General features: G+C 38.4%; 1 protein-coding gene and 1 pseudogene across 4 annotated transcripts in view; both read left to right on the forward strand.

The window, feature by feature from the left end:
• The first annotated feature begins 4,877 nt into the window (after positions 1-4,877).
• Positions 4,878-6,654, forward strand: LOC309621510 (protein BEX1-like). 3 transcript variants are annotated; one of them, XM_082408945.1, is made up of 3 exons: positions 4,878-4,946; positions 5,603-5,680; positions 6,015-6,654. In XM_082408945.1, exon 3 carries the CDS (start codon positions 6,020-6,022, stop codon positions 6,404-6,406), a length of 387 nt encoding a protein of 128 aa, XP_082265071.1. In that variant the 5' UTR covers positions 4,878-4,946; positions 5,603-5,680; positions 6,015-6,019; the 3' UTR covers positions 6,407-6,654. The 3 variants fall into 3 exon arrangements, with proteins under 3 accessions (XP_082265071.1, XP_082265070.1, XP_082265069.1); XM_082408944.1 differs by lacking the exon at positions 4,878-4,946 and adding an exon at positions 5,029-5,179; XM_082408943.1 differs by lacking the exon at positions 4,878-4,946 and adding an exon at positions 5,199-5,323.
• Positions 6,655-6,771: 117 nt separating this feature from the next.
• Positions 6,772-20,849, forward strand: part of LOC309621509 — a 31,917-nt pseudogene continuing 17,839 nt past the window's right edge. The window contains exon 1 of the transcript XR_014249933.1: positions 6,772-8,911. The product of XR_014249933.1 is annotated as an uncharacterized misc_RNA (transcript). The remainder of the gene's footprint in view (positions 8,912-20,849) is intronic.

Raw genomic sequence — 20,849 nt, forward strand, 5'->3', positions numbered from 1 at the left:
TTCCTTCTAGAGAATTTTTAATTTCATTTATTGTGTTGTTCATCATTTTTATTTGCTCTTTAGTTCTTCTAGGACCTTGTTAAACCTTTCTTGTATTTTCTCCATTCTATTTCCAAGATTTTGGATCATCTTTACTATCATTACTCTGAATTCTTTTTCAGGTAGACTGCCTATTTCCTCTTCATTTGTTTGGTCTGGTGGGTTTTTACCTTGCTCCTGGTGCCTGTGTTCTGGTGGATGTGCCTGTGTTCTGGTGGATGTGTTCTGGTGGATAAGGCTGGATCTTGTCTTTCTGCTGGGCAGGACCGAGTCCTGCCTTGTCTTTCTGCTGGGCAGGACCGAGTCCAGTGGTGTGTTTTGGGGTGTCTGTGAACTCAGTATGATTTCAGCCAGCCTCTATGCTAATCGGTGGGGTTGTGTTCCTGTCTTGCTAGTTGTTTGGCATGGGGTGTTAGTACTGGAGCTTGCTGGTTGTTGAGTGGAGCTGGGTCTTAGTGTTGAGATGGAGATCTCTGGGAGAGCTCTCGCCGATTGATATTACATGGGGCCAGGAGGTCTCTGGTGGAGCAATGTCCTGAACTTGGCTCTCCCACCTCTGATGCTCAGGCCTGACACCTGGCCAGAGCACCAAATCCCTGTCAGACACACAGCCAGGTATGTGGAGAGTTTCATGACTTTTGGGAAGTCTGAGGTCTTCTGCCAGCCTTCAGTAGGTGTTCTGTAGGTGTTGTTACACATGTAGATGTATTTTTGATATATTTGTGGGGAGGAAGGTGATCTCCACGTCTTACTCCTCTGCCATCTTGAAGGTCCTCTAATTTGTACATTTTTATTGCTGAATAATACACTGTGTTAATACACAATTAACCTGTACATTTTCCTGATGAAGAACATTTGAGTACTTGGTAATATTGGGCAGTTTAAAAAGTGCTATTATGAACATAGGTGTAAATGTTGTTTGGTAAACCAATGCACACATTTTTATTACGGGCGAATCTAGAGTGAGAGTGCTGGGTCATAGAGTATACATATGTTTACCTTTATATATTCTGCCAAATAGTTTTCCAAAGTGATAGTACCAGTTCTAATTGTACTTGTAAAACACTTGGGGCTTCCCTGGTGGCGCAGTGGTTGAGAATCTGCCTGCCAATGCAGGGGACACGGGTTCGAGCCCTGGTCTGGGAGGATCCCACATGCCGCGGAGCAACTGGGCCCCTGAGCCACAATTGCTGAGCCTGCGCGTCTGGAGCCTGTGCTCCGCAACAAGAGAGGCCATGATAGTAAGAGGCCCGCGCACCGTGATGAAGAGTGGCCCCTGCTTGCCGCAACTAGAGAAAGCCCTTGCACAGAAACGAAGACCCAACACAGCCAAAAATAAAAATAAATAAATTAATTAATTAATTAAAAAAAAACACTTGATATTTTCTGTCTTTATTATTTTAGACATTCTGGGTGGTGTTTAGTGGTATCACATTTTGGTTTCAATTTGCATTTCTCTGCACACTAATGAAGTTGAGCATATTTTCACAAATTTACTAGACATTTGGATATTCTGTTTTTTGAGTTGCTGTTTTAAAGTGTTTGCCCATTTTTCTATTGGATTGTCTATTTCTTATTCATTTTTGAGAGTTCTTTATACATTATAGATACAAATCATTTCTCAGATATATGTGTTCCAAAAATCTTCTCCTAGTTTGTGGCTTGCTTCCTTATTCTTTTGATATGTCTTTTGATGAATGGAAGCTTCTGATATTAATAAAGTACAATTTATAATCTTTTTTATCCTTTGTAATTAGTCCTTTTTGTGCCCTCTTTAAGAACACTGCCTACTCCAAAGTCATGAAGATGATTTCCTGTGCATTTTGCATTAGAATGACATTTTTACCTTTCCCATTTAGATCTGCAATCCTCTGGGAATTTATTTTTGTGTGTTACTTAGGTGGAGTTAACAAATATTCTTCACACATGGATATTTATTTGACCTGCTATGACTTTTTTTTTTTAAATCCTTTCTCCACTGCACTGTCATCTTTGCCATAAATCAAGTGACAGTATGTGTAGGTATGTTTCACAGGTCCATACGTGTGTGTCTGTGTCTGTGTGTATACACATATATGTTAATATTTGAGACAATGTCATACTATTTATTCACTATAGCATTGTATTAAGTTTGGTATCTAGTATGGAAATCTTGGAGCTCTCTTCTTCAAAGTTGTCTTGGCTATATTTGGCTCTTTCTTTGCATTTTCATATACATAGTTGGAATCTGCTTGCCAACAGAAAAATAACCTGCTGGGATTTTTATATGGATTGCATTGAATTTATATATCAATTTGGGAATAATTGACCACTTGAAAATATTGAGTCTTTCAATCCATATTTCTATACTTATTTAGGTCTTCTTTAATGTTTCTCAGAATTATTTTATAATTTTCAGTGTAGAGGTCTTATAAGTATTTAATTAGATTTATTCCTAGATAATTTGATTTTTAATTTCCTTTACTGGGGTATAATTTACATACAATAAGATACATACATTTTAACTATACAATTCAATGATTTCAACAAATGTATTTTCCAGTGGAGTCACTACTCTGTCAAGATAGAGAACATTTCCCTCAGCTAAGAAAGTTCTGTTATGCCCCTTTTACAGTCAGAAAAATCACAACCTTCAAGCCAGACAAACATTGATTTGATTAAATTTATATCAATATAATTTAGTTTTGCCTCTAACTTTATATAAATGGAATCACACAGAATGTACTATTTTGTGTCTGGTATCTTTCCCTAAGTATAATATGTTTTGAGATGCATCTCTGTTATTGCTTGTACCAGTAGTTTGCCTCTTTCTATTGCTTAGTAGTATTCTAATTCATGAAAACATCAAATTTGTTTCTCTATTCATTTCTTGATGGACATTTGGATTGTATCCACTTAGGGCCTATCATAAATGAAATTGCTGTGAACATTCCTGTGCAAATCTTTTTGAGGAAATGTTTTAAATTCTGTTCGGGAAAATTCCTAAGAGTGGAATTTCTGGGACATATGGTAAGTATAAGTTTAACTTTTCAAGAAACTGTTGAAGTCTTTCAAGATGGTTGAACTTCTTACCAGCAATGAATGAGAGTTCCAGTTGTTCCATATCCTCAAAAATACTTAGGACTGGGGACTTCTCTGGTGGTACAGTGGTTAAGACTTCACCTTCCAGTGCAGGGGATGCGAACTAAGATCCCACATGCCTTGTGGCCAAAAAAACCAAAACGTAAAACAGAAGCAATTTTGTAACAAATTCAATAAAGACTTTAAAAAAAAGTGGTGACGTAAAGACATGGATAAGAGACTACTATTTAAAAAAAATACTTAGGATTGTCTGACTTTTAAATATTAGCTACTCTGATGAGTGTGCAGTGATATTTAATTCTGGGTTTTGTTTTGTCTTGTTTTTTACATTTTCCTGACGATTAATGAGATTGAGGATCTTTCCATGAGCTCATTGGTAATTTGCATATGTACTTTTGTGAAAATTTTTAATTGCATTGTTTGCTTTCTTATTTTGAAATTTAAGAGTTCTTTATATATCTTCTGGATACAAACCTTTTGTTGGTTACACATATTATAAGTATTTTCTCCCAGCTTCCCACTTCATTTTCTTAACCATATCTTTCAAAGAGCAGACATTTTTTTTTTTTTTGATAAGCCCAATGTCTGTACATGCCACTACTACACTACCTTTACTACTACATCATAAGTCTGGAACTCAGATAATGCAATTTTCCAGATTTGTGGTTTTCTTTTCAAAATTATTTTGTCTATTCTAGGCACTTTGCATTTCCATATAAATTTGGGATTAAGTTTATCAGTTTACATGAAGTTGCCTACTGCAAGTTTTATTTTGACTGCACTGAATTTATAGATCAATTTGGAGAGAATTAATATCTTAACAGTACTGAATTTCTTGACCCAGGATCATGGTTTACCTTCACATTTATTCTGACCTTTAGCTTCTTTCAGCAGTCTTTTGTAGTTTTCAATGTATATGTTTTCTACGTTTTCTTAAATTCATCCCTAAGTATTTCACGTTTTTGGAACCTATCATACATTTCATACACACACACAAAATTTCAATTTCCAATGGTTCATTGCTAGCATACAGGAACACAACTGAGTTTTTGTATATCTATCCATAACTACAACCATGCTAAATTAAATTCTTACTTCTACAGTAGGTTTATTGTAGATCCCTTAGGAGTCTATCAATACATGATCATGCGATTTGCAAATAGGCATACTTATTGCGTTTTGAATCAGATATTTGTGAAGGCGTTTCTGTTGTTGTTTTAGTTCTGAAAAACAAACAAGGCTCTGCTGCACTACACACTTATTGGCTCACCTCATGGAAGGGCCTCATGTATCTAGAGGCCACTCACAAGAGGAGCCATCAGCTGCCCTGTCCTTTTCCAAATTCTAAAAACGTAGCTGCCTGTAGAGTCTATATTTATATAATGACTGCAGAAGAGACAGGTGGTTGGTCTTTTTTCCAACTTTAACGCTGTTTTTCAAATAAAAACGATTTACTTCCTTTTTAAAAAGTATATTGACTTTTTTGTCCAAAATAAAAGGAGCAAAACAGAGAGATATTAAGAATTTTTTAAAATCCTCTCTCCTGGGCTCTTTTCTGGACACATTTCTTCTATGCATTTTTGTGGAGGGAAAAGGGAGAGATTGGTAGCAGAAAGCACAGCAGGTGGAAGGAGGTGTGTCCTGGGAGCAGAGGAGGGCAAAAGCAAGTCCCCAGAAGAGCATTGGTAATGGTCAACGGCCCCCCGCCCCCCGGGAAGATACTGCCCTTCCGTGGCCTTTAGAGAAAGGCCCAGGAACACACAAAGAAAGGAAAGCGTCGGGGCCCAAGCCGGTGCTTGGACAAGTGACACGGGGGGCAGGGGGAGGTGAGCACCGCCGGCTCTTCGCGACCCCACGGGGCAGAAGGGGGGCGGTGCGAAGGCGTGGCGTCCCGCGGTGACGGAGGGCACACGTGAACGGCCCGCGCCAACTCGAGCGTGCCCTGCTCTAGTGTTAGACCCGGCCGTCGCTCGCTCCCTTCTCGGTCCCTGCTCCCGGTGGCCCTGAGGGAGTGCGGGCCGAGGTCGGCCCCCAAGAATACGAGGCGCGGGGGCAGCAGGTAAGGGACCCGGAGGGGGGTCCGCAGAGGCGGCGTTGGCGAGCGGACACGGCCTGCGGACCCCTCCCTGGGGGTCCAGTTGCCCCGGGGCGGAGACCGCAGCCCCCATGCCCCCTGTGGCCTGGCGTTTGGCCACAGAAAACGGTAGGCCTTCTCTGGGGCCGGGCCGCGCGGCCCTGAGGCGACGGCCTGCTTCTCGCAACACAGCGAGCTTTTCCGACGCCCCCGCCCCCCTCCGCCCCGCCCCGCCCCCCTCCGCCCCCCTTCTTCTCGGGGTAGAAAATGGTGGTCGGCGCGGGGGCGGCTGAGGATGGGAGCGGGGGACGCTGGGTGGGGGTAGCCGGGGGTGGGAGATGCGGGGCCGAGAAGGGGCCGAGCGTCCGGATGCAGCAGCCCCCCTTCCCCCACCCTTACTCTCTGCAGGTCTGCGAGTGGAAGTGTCGCGGCGGCGCACTTGCAGCAAGAATCGGGAGGAGCAGGAGACCGCGAGGATAGGCCCAGGTCGGTGCGGGGGACAGTGGGCAGGTGGGGGGAACGTGTGGATAGCCCTAAGACCCCCCCAAATGCTCCCCCCTACCCCGTCCTCCATTTTGGTGCCTGCAGAGACGTGGGCATGGATAGGCAGGGAAAATGGTGGGTTTTGGGCGAGGGAGGGGGGAGAGCTCGGACTGGGGGCCCCCTAGAGGGCGTAGGGAGCCTCTCAGGTGGGAAAACGAAAATTTGAAGAGCCTTTACATCCGGGGCTGGAAGTCTTGAGAGGTGCTTAGTAGGGCCTCTGTCCTCGGTGCTGATCAGTCCACCCAGAAAATAGTCCCTTCTCTCTTTTGTCTCGTAGGAGCAATGGCGTCCAAAGAGGAACAAGCAGTAAAAAATCTCTACATGGAAAATGCCAACCAGGAGAATGAAAACAAGGATGAAAAGGGGCAGGATGCTAATAAAGGAGAGCCTTTCGCCCTCCCTTTGGAAGCTGGTGAATATTGTGTACCTAGAGGAAATCGTAGGAGGTTCCGTGTTAGGCAGCCCATCCTGCAGTATAGATGGGACATGACTCAGAGGCTTGAAGAGCCACAGGCAAGGATGAGAGAAGAGAATATGGAAAGGACTGGGGAGGAGGTGAGGCAGCTGATGGAAAATCTGAGGGAAAAGCAGTTGAGTCATAGTCTGTGGGCAGTTAGCATGGACCCCCCTCACCATGACCATCATGATGAGTTTTGCCTTATGCCTTGAATCCTGATGTTTTCCCTGAAGTTAGTAGGGAGACACACCTGCTTCCTAAACTTACATGTTTGTGATGTACCTTTGTTGTAAACCTTTTGGTGTTACTTGTTTCTTGTGGGTCTCCTGTTACCAACTTCTAATTGAATGTTGTGTTTCTGACCCAATCTGTAAGTTTCTGTCAGCAGGAGAGTTTTACCTATTGCATGGAGAGATGTTCTTTATATATTGTGACGTTAATAAAGCAGTTTAAAAAAGCATTCTCTGTTTTTTCCCTTAAAATCGTTTATATTTTATATATGAATAGACAGTCTAAGGATATATAAAGTAAAAGTATCTCTTTATGGTAGAACTATGAATAATTTTTATTTTCTTATCTCTATTTTCTCGTTTTTTTTTTTTTTACCTGCATTGGACAACTCCCAGATGATGCTGATTGGAGTACTAGATCTTCCCAACGTTTTCAGTATCACATCCACAGATAATTTCTTGTGTTATTCACAGAGATGGAAAGCCATGTTCATTGTCTATCAGATTTATCCATTTAGAACTCTCAGAGGGCATCCTCATTTTTAAGATTTGAGGTCCTGGCAACCCACACATTATATCCTCCATGTACTTTTTTTTTCCTTTGGCCGCGCCGCCCAGCTTGTGGGATCTTAGTTCCCAGACCAGGAATTGAACCCGGGCCACAGCAGTGAGAGCTCCGAGTCCTCACCACTGGACTGCCAGGGCACTCCCTCTATTTTCTCATTTTTCAAAACAACACATACTACTTAATGAAAGAGCTTGACAACCTGATAAAAGCAACGTGAGCACTTACTAAGCACTTGTGACAGAATCTTCGTTTTAGCTTACCTTGGTCTCTTATTTAGAAGTATAAACCTAATAATGATGAGACATACCTCTTTAAAAATCATTATGTTTATCAGCAAGATGAAGATAATAATCACCTCCCAGGGCTTTTGTGTGCACTTGATGAGGCAATAAGTTTGTAATCTTTCTTTAAACTCTTATTCCCAGTGGCATATGCATGACCCAACCCTTTAGATATTACCTTCAGCTATTTGGGGAAGTTCCCAAAGCCAGGTCTTCCCTATACTCACAAACAAGTCCAATAGGCTAAGGGGTAGGTAAGTCCATTCCTCTGTTGTTGTGCCCCATTCTCACCATCTCCACAGGTTGTTGATGTTCAGGAATCCTTAAGGTGAGAAAGTCCCACTATGTCTCTGGAATTCCCAATGAATTGAATCTTCACTCTGTTCTATAAACTGTGGATAAATCCCCTCTCCCCATTTAGCTTCATGGAAAAGACCTTGCCTGTCTGGGTCTTTCTTAGGTGTAGTTCTTTCCCAAGAAACTTCCATAATTCATGAGACTATACAAAATGTGTGAGGGAACAGCTCACTTAAAATTTGAGACAGTCCCTCCTCACACCACCCCCGTGAAACCTATGAATGTGAAAAATTATCCTATACTGAGTTGGTTGCCAGGAGATCATGTCAGTGAATTCAGTGGATACCCAAATGTGGAGATCTTTATGAGAAGACTGATTGGAGGACTCTTGGGTTTAAGTGTTCCAGTAGAACTTGGGGAAAAAAAGTTGCCTTGCAGTGTGCTAAGTAGGTGAAATACATATTATGCATATTATTTCTTTTGTGGAAATAAACTTAGAATTCTAGAACAGAAGTTGGCAAACCACAGCCCATGAGCCAAATCAGGCCTACTGCTTATTTTTTTGGCCAATGAGCTAAGAATAAATTTTATGTTTTTTAATGGTTGAAAAAAATCAAGAATATTTTGTGACATGTAGAAATCATATGAAATTCAAATTTTGGTGTCCATAAAGTTTAATTGGAATACAGACATGTTTATTAATTTACATATTATCTATGGCTGGTTTTGGCCTACAGTGGCAGAATTGAGTACTTGTGAAAGAAATGGTATGGCCCGCCTGTAAAACCTACATATTTATTATCTGGCCCTAACAGAAAAAGTTCGGTAACCCTGCTCTAGAATATAACATCGCAATAGCACTTATGAAACCAAAGGGAAAAGTGGCTAGGCAGGCGAAAATGACATGTAACACAGCAAACCACAGACATCATGAATCAGATGCCTAATCAATTTCAAAGCCCTCCTTCCTCCAGGTGCTTGAGACACAAGGTATTACATTCATGTGAGACAGAAGTTTACAGAGAGAAAGGCTAAAGTTGAAAAGACAGGAAAATTGATGAACTGAGAAGCTTATGCCCTACCAAACTTCTCACTCTTTTTCTTATTTTATTTTTTAGCCATGCCATGCGGGATCTTAGTTCCTGACCGGGGATCAAACCTGCGCCCCCTGCAGTGGAAGTGCAGAGTCTCAACCACTGGACTGCCAGGGAAGTCTCCCAGACTTACCGCTCTTGATTGCCAATATTTGCACCAGCTTCTATGGAAAACAGAAGCATTCTGGCTTTCTTGGCCTAAGGATATTCAGCATTTCCTTCCTGAAGAGAAATTGGAAGCTCATATGTGAGTGAATCCATGGTATACCTTGATAGGTTAGACATGCATATGCCCAGAAAAATGTACATCTCTTCGTATATAGGTAGATTCAAGATGCCCTGTCAACCTCAGAGAATGATGAATTTAGGATTCTAGTCTCTGGACAGAATGCTTTCTGCTAACCAGCTTCCCTTGGCTCTTAACAGAGTGTTTGGATCTGAAAGGGCATCTAAGGGAGTAGTATGTGGGTGGTCAGGCTCCATGTAAAATGCTTGGGCAACAAACAACCAGCAGAAAGTGAGCAAAAGACAATAAAGGAGCAGGGCATGAAGTTCCTTTGAGGAGAACAGCTATATCTAAGGTCTGGCTGCATTTGCCTGTTGACATCATCTCTATGTGTTGAGCCTCCTTTTCTCCCTCACAGTGGCCATTCTCCACAAAAGGGATAGACAAATTCTTCCCATAAATGCCTAAAAAATCTAGCAAAGAGAAGGCAGTGAGATTAGAGAGTGTGCCCTTTGTTATCAAAGAAAAACGGTGTTCAAGAAAGTTTTGAGATGTAGATATGGATTGGGTCATTGGAGTTTTAGCACATCATACATATCTAGTAGATATCTGATGAATGTAAAACTGAGTAAGTATAGATTTAGTGATATTCAGCAAATGATAAACAAGGATACATGTTTGAATCTTTATGTATTTCTAACAAAATTGAAATAATAATGCAGATAATATAACAGTTGACTACAAATAATTACTGAATTTTTTTCTTTAAAAATTCAAATCTATTGAAGGAAATTCAGAAAATAAACTTAAGGGTCACCTTGTGACCAAAGAAAGCAATGCAGTTTGAATTTTCTAGCCAGAGGAAGAGTGCACAGACACTGGACTCTTCCAGGGAGTCGAGATACATAGGAAATGCACTTTGGTTAGAAGTGAAATAAAGCCTCCAAAATTAACCATCATGTGAGACATCAAGCCACATTTATGCTTCAAATGAAAATAGAGTAACAGGGACTGGATTTACTTCCCTAACTAAAACAACTAAAATCAGGACAAAATATATAAAAGAACAATTTTCAGTTGCTGAACATCGGACAGTGGAGGGAAAAGTTCTCTGAGAGAGGGGAAACAACACGAGCCTTCGGATTGCCCCCAACTGTGTACTGTAGGATTTATAACGTGTGGGAGTAAAATATATGTCAATAGTAGCACAAAGGCCAGGAGATAGGGAATGGAAGTACACAATCTTAAAGTTCTTATTCTATACCTTAATATCACTTGAAGGTAGGTTCTGAAATGTTAAAAATGTATATTACCAACATATGAGATAAAATGGAATCTTAAGAATACTCATTAAAAAAAATGTTGGAGGGAAAAGAGAACAAAGAACAGATGGGACAAATGTAAACAGATAGCAAGATACTTGATTAAAACCCAAACATGTCAATACCAATAATCACATTAATGTAAATGGTCTAAAGACCTCAATTATAAAGCAGAGATTGTCAGATTGTATAGAAAAGCAAGACACAAATATATACTGCCTATAAGAACCTTAATTGAAATTTAAAGATACAAACTGATTACAAGTAAAAGAATAGAAAAAGATGAACAATCTTAACCAGTCAGAACAAAGCTTGAGTGGTTATATTGATATCAGTTACAATAAATTTCAGAGAAAAGAATAATACCAGGGAAATTATGGTCATAGAATGTCATTACATAACTTTAAGTGGTGAGTTTGTCAAGAGGACAAAACAATCATAAACATTCACATATTGCAGTGCTTCAAAATACATGAAGCCAAAATTGATAGAACTACAAGGATAAAGAGACAAATCCACAATTACAGTCACCTTCTCTAAAATATTGATAGAACAAGTAGACAGAAAATCAGCAAGTACAACACTATGAACCAATTCACCTAGTTGACAATTGTAGAACTTGCCACCAACAACAATAGAATGTACATTTGTTTCACATGCACGTGGAATATTTACCAAGATAGTCCATATTCAGGACCATAAAATAAGCCTCAATAATGTTAACAGGATTCAAATCATAAAATGTATGCTATTTTGAGTACAATAGAATTAAACGAGGAGCTAATGACAGAAAGATCTCTGAAAAATCCCCAAATATTTAAATTAACATGAAACAATACAGATCTAAATAACTCAAAGAAGAAATCAAAAGGGAAATTATATTTTGAACTGAGTGAAAATGAAAACTCAACATATAATAATTTGTGGGATGTGGCAAAAGTAGCACTCAGGAAATTTTATAGTATAAACATTTATATTAGAATAGAAGAAAGGCCTATAGTTGTTAAGTAAATGGAAATTTCATTTAAAACACTTCCTCTGAAGAAAACTATAGGTCGAGATGGCTTTACTGGTAATTCTACCAAACATTTAAGGATGCCATAACACCAATTATATGCCAAATCCTTAGAAAACTGAAGAGGACGGAATACTTCCCAACTCATCCTACAAGGGTAGAATTACCCAGATAACTAACCAGACAATTATATTACAAGGAAAGATAACTACAAACCAATCTCCTTCATGGACATATATGCAAAAATTCTTAACAAAACTTTAGTAAAATCTAATTCAATTATATATAAAAATTACAGTACACCATCATCAAGTAAGGTTTATCCCAAGGATTCAAGGCAAGGTTAATATTTGAAAATCATAATTCACTATATTGACATAAAAGAGAAAAAAACATATGATCATCTCAAGGGAGAATGAAAAAAAATTTGCTAAAATTTTAAAATCTCTTACTGATTAAAATACTCAGCAACCAGATATAGAAGAGACCTTCCTCAACCTGATACAATACATCTATGAAAAACCTACATAATGATGTGTGCCTAAAGGCTAAATGTTTTCCCCCTAAGATAAGAAACAAGGCAAAAATGGACACTTTCACAAATTAGATTCAACACTGTATTAGAAGTTCTAGCCAATACAATAAGATAAGAAAGAGAAATAAAAGTCATACAGATTGCAAAGGAAGAAAATAGAAAAATCTTTATTCATAGAAAACATGATAGTCCATGTAGAAAATCCTATGTAATATACAAAAACTACTAGAGCTAATAAGTGAGTTTAGAAAGGTTGCAGGATAAAAGATCAGTATACAAATTTAGTTGTATTTCTAGTTTTCTGAGACTGCTGTTAACAAATAACCATAAACTTGGTGGCTTTAAAAAAACTGAGAAATTTATTCTCTCACAGTTCAGTACACCAGAAGTCCAAATCAAAGTGTCAGTAATGCTAAGTTCTCTCTGAAGGCTCAGGGAAAAATGCTTCCTTACCTCTTCCAGCTCTGGTGGCCCTAGGCATTCCTTGGCTTGTGGCCCATCCTAATTCAGTATGCTCTCATCTCAATTCTTAGTTAACTATGTCTTCAAAGACCCTATTTTCAAATAAGGTCACATTCTGAAGTGCTGGGTGAACATGAATTTTAAGGAAAAATATTCAGCTCTCTACAAGTAATGAACAGCCAGAATAAAATTTAAAACACATCATTTACAGTAACATCAGAAATATGAATTATTTAGGGATAAACTTGACAAAAGATGTGTAAGATCTGCACATTGAAAACTATAAAACATTCATGACATAAATCACAGCAGTTTTTAATAGAAACTGACAATCTGATTCTAAAATTTACATTAAAAAAATCCAAAGAACTGAGAATAGTCCAAACAACTTTGAGAAGAGAAACATTTTGGAAAACTTTCACTACCTTATTGCAAGACTTATAATAATGGTGCCATAATCAAAACAGTGTGGTATCAGCATAAATATAGACAAATTGATCAATGGAACAGAATAGTCAAGAAATAGATTCACACATATATGCTTTTGACAAAGATTCCAAGGCAATTTGATGGTGGAATAGACACTCTTTTTGATAATTGATGTTGGAACAACTAGTTCCAATTGAACCTTTATTAATGATCATGATCATGATCACCATCATCATCATCATAATTAGAATAACTTTATCTCATATCATATAAAAAGTTGAGTCAAACTGTGTCAAAGACCTAAATGTAAGGTAAAACATAAAATTTCTAGAAATTTTATGTAAAAAATAAATTTTTTATAATATAATAATAATATAATATAATAAATAATTTATAATATAATAAATAATTTTTTAGGTAAAAAATAATTTTATGTAAAACAAAATTTCTAGAAAAAAATAGGAGAAACTTTTAGGGACTTTGAGTTTGTAAAAAATTTTAAATTAGAATTCAAAAAAACAAACTCTAACAGAAAACAAATCAATATATTGGACTTCATCAAAATGTAACCTTTCTCGTCAAAAGACATTTTGATTCTCAGAGATGGATAGAGACAGATTGTTAGAAATCCTAAGACCTCTCTCTACAACAATAAATAAGGACACAGGCTAAGAGAGTACAAGTGTCTTGCCATACATCTGAGAAGCTGTAGGACCATAGCCAGACCTGAGCTGGATTCAACTTTATTGAACAGCAAAAATCTGACCTGCAGACTTCCAGTTCTGGATAAGATAGAGCCACACCATCCCTTCCACACCTTTCATCTTACAACTGAAAAACCATAGACATATCACAACAAGAAGCATAGGAAAACACTGGAAAATAGAAAGATGAAGATGGACTGCCCAGAGATCTTGGGTTCCAAAGGAACTCAAGAAAAGTTTATTAAACTTTGACCAATGGGTCAAAGAAGAAATCACAAGAGAACTTAGAAAATATCTGAGACAAATGAAAATGACACATCATACCAAAATTTATGGGAGGCAGTGAAAGCAGAGTTTAGAGGGAAACTTATAGCTACGAACACTTACATTAAAAAAGAAAAAAGATCTCACACGAAAAGCTGACTTTACATATCAAGGAAGTAGAAAAAGAATAGCAAATTAAACCTAAAGCTATTAAAAGGAATGAAATAATAAAGATTAGAGCAGAGACAAATATAATAGATAATAGAAAAGCTATAGAGGAAAAAAATGAAACCAAGAGTTAGTTCTTCAAAAAGATCAACAAAATTGAAAAATCTTCAGCTAGGTTGAGTAGGGAAAAAAAGAATATCTATGTACCTAAAATTAACTTACAGAGGGGACATTACTACTAGTTTTACAGATATAAAAAAGATTAAAAGAGAGGACTATGAACAATTGTATGTCAACAAATTGGATAACCTGGATGAAATAGACAAATTCCTAGAAACACACAACCTACCAGGACTGAATACTGAAGAAATATAAAATGTGAGCAGAACAGTAATGAGTAAGGAGATTGAATCAATAATCAAAAAGTTCTCAACAAAGAAAAGCCCAGGACAGGATGGTGTCACTGGTAAATTATACCAAATATTTAAAGAAGAACTAACACCAGTCTTTTTCAAATGCTTCCAAAAAATTTGGAACACTTTATAACTCATTCTGTCAAGCCAGCTGTATCTTAATACTAAATCCAGACAAAGACACTACAAGAAATGAAAACTACAGACTAATATCCCATATGAATATTAATTCCAAAGTACTAGCAAATGGAATTCAGCAGTGCATTAGAAGGATTATACACCATGACCAAGTGGGCTTTATTCCTGGATGTAAGTATTGTTCAACATATAAAAATATATTAATGTAATAAACCACATTAAGAGAAGGAAGGAAAAAATACATGATTATCTCAATTGTTGCAGGAAAAACATTTGACAAAATTCAACACTCTTTCATGATAAAAACACTCAGCAAACTAGGAATAGAAGGAAACTACCTTAACATAATAAATGCTTTCTATGAGAAGCCCAGAACTAACACCACACTTAGTGGTGAAAAATTGAAAGCTTTTCCTTTGAGATCAGAAATGAGAGAAGGAGGTCACCTTCATCACTTCTACTCAATATAGTACTGGAAGGCATAGCCCAAGCAATTAGGTGAGAAAAAAATCCATACTGTATTGGAAAGGAAGAAGTAAATATCTCTGTTCACAGATGACATGATCCTATAGGTTGAAAACCCTAAAGAGTCCTCAATAAAACTGTTAGAACTAAGAAATGAATTCAGCAAAGTTGCAGATAAATCAACGCATAAAAATTGGTTGTGTTTCTATACACCAACTGTGAACAATCTGAAAAGGAACTTAAGGGAATAATTTTTTTACAATAGCATCAAAAAGAATAAAATATTTCGGTATAAATTTAAGCAAGGGTGAAAAGCACTTTTACACTGAAAAATACAAAACACAAATAAACAGAGACATCTCGTGTTTGTGGAATTGAAGACAGTATTGCTAAGATGTCAATACTAGTCAAAACAATTTACAGGAGTCAGTGCAACCCCTATCAAAATCCCAACGATGTTTTACTCAGGTACAGAAAAATCTTATTTTAAAATTCATATGAGGACTTCCCTGGTGGTGCGGTGGTTAAGAGTCTGCCCGCCGATGCAGGGGACACAGGTTCAATCCCTGGTCCAGGAAGATCCCACATGCCACGGAGCAACTAAGCCCATGCGCCAAACTATTGAGCCTGTGCTCTTGAGCCTGCGAGCCACAACTACTGAGCCCACGTGCCACAACTACTGAAGCCCGCACGCCTAGAGCCTGTGCTCCACAACAAGAGAAGCCACTGCAATGAGAAGCCAGCGCACCACAACAAAGAGTAGCCTCCGCTCTCTGCAACTAGAGAAAGCCCGAGCGCAGCAACAAAGACCCAACGCAGCCAATAATACATTTTTAAAAAATTCATATGGAATCTCAAGAGACCTTAAATAGCCAAAACAACCTTGAAATTGAAGAACAAATTTGGAGGACTCACACTTCCTGGTTTCAAAACTTACCATAAAGCTACAGTAATCAAACAGTGTAGTTCTGGCATAAAGACACATATAGACCAATGGAATAGAATAGAGTGCCCCAAAATAACTCTCGCATGTAAGTCAAGTGAATTTTGACAAGAGTGCCAAGATCATTCAATGGGGAAAGACTTCATGCCAGTCACTAAGACTAGAGTCCCGGCAATGCCTATGTGCTACCTTTCCTAAGACACTGACAAATTGGACACAATAAATTTATTGCTTTTCTCCCTTTGATTTTAGTGATTTTATTACATGTCCTGAGTTCATAATTTACTTAGCCAATGACCCTGGTTTATGTTTTGCTCTCTGCCAAAAGATGTACACCTCTATACTCTTATGCCTAAAGGGAAATCTTATAGAGGTTACTACAGTACTATTAATGCCATTATAAAAATTAATGGAGATTATTGCTTTCCTCAGGGGGCAACTGCCTCCTAGACCACTCCTCAACCACCTGGGAAGAGGACCTCCCACTCTCTAGCACTTTATCCTACTCCCCCACTCCAACTTTCCACCACTACCTCCTGTCTTACGTCTCTGACCATGAACACAACTACCCCTTCTCCTTGGCTATAAATACCACTAACTTTTTCTATATGTTTTACTAAACTATCAGTTCGTACACTCCAACAACATAACTACTGGACTTGTCACCAAGATTTTTTGTCATAAAATATATAATTCATATTTATAACACTTTTCAAGTCTACCAAAAATATTGTTAGAGACTGTGAAAACTTCAGATCTGTTTTCTTGGCTAACGCCATATCAATAGGGAATTTGGTTATGGCTGGCCTACAAAGACTCCTCATTCTTCTATTTGTTTTCCTTCTTTTAATTCTCACAATAAAATGTTTTCTATGCTGTTTAGGGCAACTTATTCCCTACTCTCTGTAAATATCCTCTACTATTTGGGCCACTCAAATATCCCAAATAATTGAACTTAAAACAGATGTCAAGACATCAAGGGGGTAAATTGTAATATATTTTTTTGCAAAAATGCCTTTTATTCATTTGTGTGACAGTGTGTTGTGCACTGACATCAGAAGAATCTTCACATCTTATAAAGCCATAAAGAAAAATGAACTCACACCATATTAAAAAAATTAACTCAAAATGGACCCAAGACCTAAATATATGAGCCAAAACTTTAAAACTCTTAGAAGAAAACAAAGTGATAAATCTTCATGTCCTTGGATTTGGCAATGGATTCTTAGATATGACATTAAAAGCATGAACAACAAAAGAAAAACAGATACATTGCATTTCATAAAAATTTAAAAGTTTTGCGAATCACAAGACACTATCAAGAAAGTGAAGACAATCCACATAATGGGAGAAAATATTTGGAAATCATATATTTGATAAGTATCCAGAATATATGAAGAATTCCTACAATTCAACAACAAAAAGACAACCCAATTAAAAATGGGCAAAGGAGTTGAATAGATATTTCTCTAAAGAAGATATATAAATATCCAATAAACACATAAGATGCTCAATATCATTAGTCATTAGGAAAATGCAAATCAAAGCCACTTCTCACCCACTAGGATTATAAAAATTAAAAATGGAAATTAACCATTGCTTTGGAGAATGTGGAGAAATTGGAACCCTCATACATTGCTGGTAGGAATGCAAAATGTTGCAGCCACTGTGGAAAACAGTTTGGCAGTTCCCCAAATAGTTAGATATAAAATTACCATATGAGGAGATTAAACAAGATGGCAGAGTACAAGGACGTGCTCTCACTCCCTCTTGCGAGAGCACCAAAATCACAACTGGCTGCTGGACAATCATCGACAGGAAGACACTGGACTGCACCAAGGAGGATACCCCACGTCCAAGGACAGAGGAGAAGCCACGGTGAGATGGTAAGAGGGGCGCAATCAGAGTAAAATCAAATCCCAAAACTGCTGCGTGGGTGACGCACAGACTGACGAACACTTATACCACAGAAGTCCACCCACTGGAGTGGAGGTTCTGAGCCCCACGTCAGGCTTCCCAACCTGGGGGTCCGGCAATGGGAGGAGGAATTCATAGAGAATCAGACTTTGAAGCCTAGTGGGAACTGATTGCAGGACTTCGACAGGACTGGGGGAAACAGAGACCCCACTCTTGGAGGGCGCACACAAAATAGTGTGCGCATCGGGACCCGGGGGAAGGAGCAGTGATCCTGGGGAAGACTGAACCAGACCTACCTGCTAGTGTTGGAGGGTCTCCTGCAGAGGTGGGGGCTGGCTCTGTTTCACCGTGGGGACAAGGACACTGGCAGCGGAGGTTCTGGGAAGTACTCCTTGGTGTGAGCCTTCCCAGAGTCTGCCATTAGCCCCACCAAAGAGCCCAGGTAGGCTCCAGTGTTGGGTTGCCTCAGGCAAAACAACCAACAGGGAGGGAACCCAGCCCCACCCATCAACAGTCAAGTGGATTAAAGTTTTACGGAGCTCTGACCGACACAGCAACAGTCAGCTCTACCCACCACCAGAGCCTCCCATCAAGCCTCTTAGATAGCTTCAACCACCAGAGGGCAGACAGCAGAAGCAAGAAAAACTACAATCCTGCAGCCTGTGGAACAAAAACCACATTTACAGAAAGATAGACAAGATGAAAAGACAGAGGGCTATATACCAGATGAAGGAACAAGAAAAAACCCCAGAAAAACAACAAATGAAGTGGAGATAGGCAACCTTCCAGAAAAAGAATTCAGAATAATGATAGTGAAGATGATCCAGGACACAGGAAAAAGAATGGAGGCAAAGACTGAGAAGATGCAAGAAATGTTTAACAAAGACCTAGAAGAATTAAAGAACAAACAAACAGAGATGACCAATACAATAACTGAAATGAAAACTACACTAGAAGGAATCAATAGCAGAATAACTGAGGCAGAAGAACGGATAAGTGACCTGGAAGACAGAATGGTGGAATTCACTGCTGCGGAACAGACTAAAGAAAAAAGAATGAAAAGAAATGAAGAGAGCCTAAGAGACCTCTGGGACAACATTAATTGCAACAACATTCACATTATAGGGGTCCCAGAAAGAGAAGAGAGAGAGAAAGGACCAGAGAAAATATTTGAAGAGATTATAGTCGAAAACTTCCCTAAGATGGGAAAGGAAATAGCCACCCAAGTCCAGGAAGCGCAGAGAGTCCCATACAGGATAAACCCAAGGAGAAACATGCCAAGACACATAGTAATCAAAGTGGCAAAAATTAAAGGCAAAGAAAAATTATTGAAAGCAACAGGGGAAAAATGACAAATAACATACAAGGGAACTCCCATAAGGTTAACAGCTGATTTCTCAGCAGAAACTCTACAAGCCAGAAGGGAGGGGCATGATATACTTAAAGTGATGAAAGGGAAGAACCTACAACCAAGATTACTCTACCCGGCAAGGATCTCATTTAGATTTGATGCAGAAATCAAAAGCTTTACAGACAAGCAAAAGCTAAGAGAATTCAGCACCACCAAACCAGCTCTACAACAAATGCTAAAGGAACTACTCTAAGTGGGAAACACAAGAGAAGAAAAGGACCTACAAAAACAAACCCAAAACAATTAAGAAAATGGTCATAGGAACGTACATATCGATAATTACCTTAAACGTGAATGGATTAAATGCTCCAACCAAAAGACACAGGCTTGCTGAATGGATACAAAAACAAGACCCATATATATGCTGTCTACAAGAGACCCACTTTAGACCTAGGGACACATACAGACTGAAAGTGAGGGGATGGAAAAAGATATTCCATGCAAATGGAAATCAAAAGAAAGCTGGAATAGCTATACTCATATCAGATAAAATAGACTTTAAAATAAAGAATGTTACAAGAGACAAGGAAAGGACACTACATAATGATCCAGGGATCAATCCAAGAAGAAGATATAACAATTATAAATATATATGCACCCAACATAGGAGCACCTCAATACATAAGGCAACTGGTAACAGCTATAAAAGAGGAAATTGACAGTAACACAATAATAGTGGGGGACTTTAACACCTCACTTACACCATTGGACAGATCATCCAAAATGAAAATAAATAAGGAAACAGAAGCTTTAAATGACACACTAGACCAGATAGATTTAATTGATATTTATAGGACATTCCATCCAAAAACAGCAGATTACACTTTCTTCTCAAGTGTGCATGGAACATTCTCCAGGATAGATCACATCTTGGGTCACAAATCAAGCCTCAGTAAATTTAAGAAAATTGAAATCATATCAAGCATCTTTTCTGACCACAACGCTATGAGATTAGAAATCAATTACAGGGAAAAAAACGTAAAAAACACAAACACATGGAGGCTAAACAATACGTTAGTAAATAACCAAGAGATCACTGAAGAAATCAAAGAGGAAATCAAAAAATACCTAGAGACAAATGACAATGAAAACACGACGACCCAAAACCTATGGGATGCAGCAAAAGCAGTTCTAAGAGGGAAGTTTATAGCTATACAAGCCTACCTCAAGAAACAAGAAAAATCTCAAGTAAACAATCTAACCTTACACCTAAAGAAACTAGAGAAAGAAGAACAAACAAAACCCAAAGTTAGCAGAAGGAAAGAAATCATAAAGATCAGAGCAGAAATAAATGAAATAGAAACAAAGAAAACAATAGCAAGGATCAATAAAACTAAAAGCTGATTCTTTGAGAAGATAAATAAAATTGATAAGCCATTAGCCAGACTCATCAAGAAAAAGAGGGAGAGGACTCAAATCAATAAAATCAGAAACGAAAAAGGAGAAGTTACAACAGACACCACAGAAATACAAAGCATCCTAAGAGACTACTACAAGCAACTCTATGCCAATAAAATGGACAACCTGGAAGAAATGGACAAATTCTTAGAAAGGTATAACCTTCCAAGACTGAACCAGGAAGAAACAGAAAATATGAACAGACCAATCACAAGTAATGAAATTGAAACTGTGATTAAAAATCTTCCCACAAACAAAAGTCCAGGACCAGATGGCTTCACAGGTGAATTCTATCAAACATTTAGAGAAGAGCTAACACCTATCCTTCTCAAGCTCTTCCAAAAAATTGCAGAGGAAGGAACACTCCCAAACTCA

This window comes from Balaenoptera borealis (genome assembly GCF_965194805.1).
Source record: "Balaenoptera borealis genome assembly, contig: HAP1_SCAFFOLD_550, whole genome shotgun sequence".
NCBI lineage: Eukaryota > Metazoa > Chordata > Mammalia > Artiodactyla > Balaenopteridae > Balaenoptera > Balaenoptera borealis.

Bases quoted from the DNA above. Each gene is read 5' to 3' on its own strand.
- LOC309621510 (XM_082408943.1), top strand. From the start codon at position 5,287: ATGCCCCCTGTGGCCTGGCGTTTGGCCACAGAAAACG. The intron at 5,324-5,602 runs GTAGGCCTTCTC...TACTCTCTGCAG, and splicing joins GCGTTTGGCCACAGAAAACG to GTCTGCGAGTGGAAGTGTCG. The intron at 5,681-6,014 runs GTCGGTGCGGGG...TTTGTCTCGTAG, and splicing joins GACCGCGAGGATAGGCCCAG to GAGCAATGGCGTCCAAAGAG.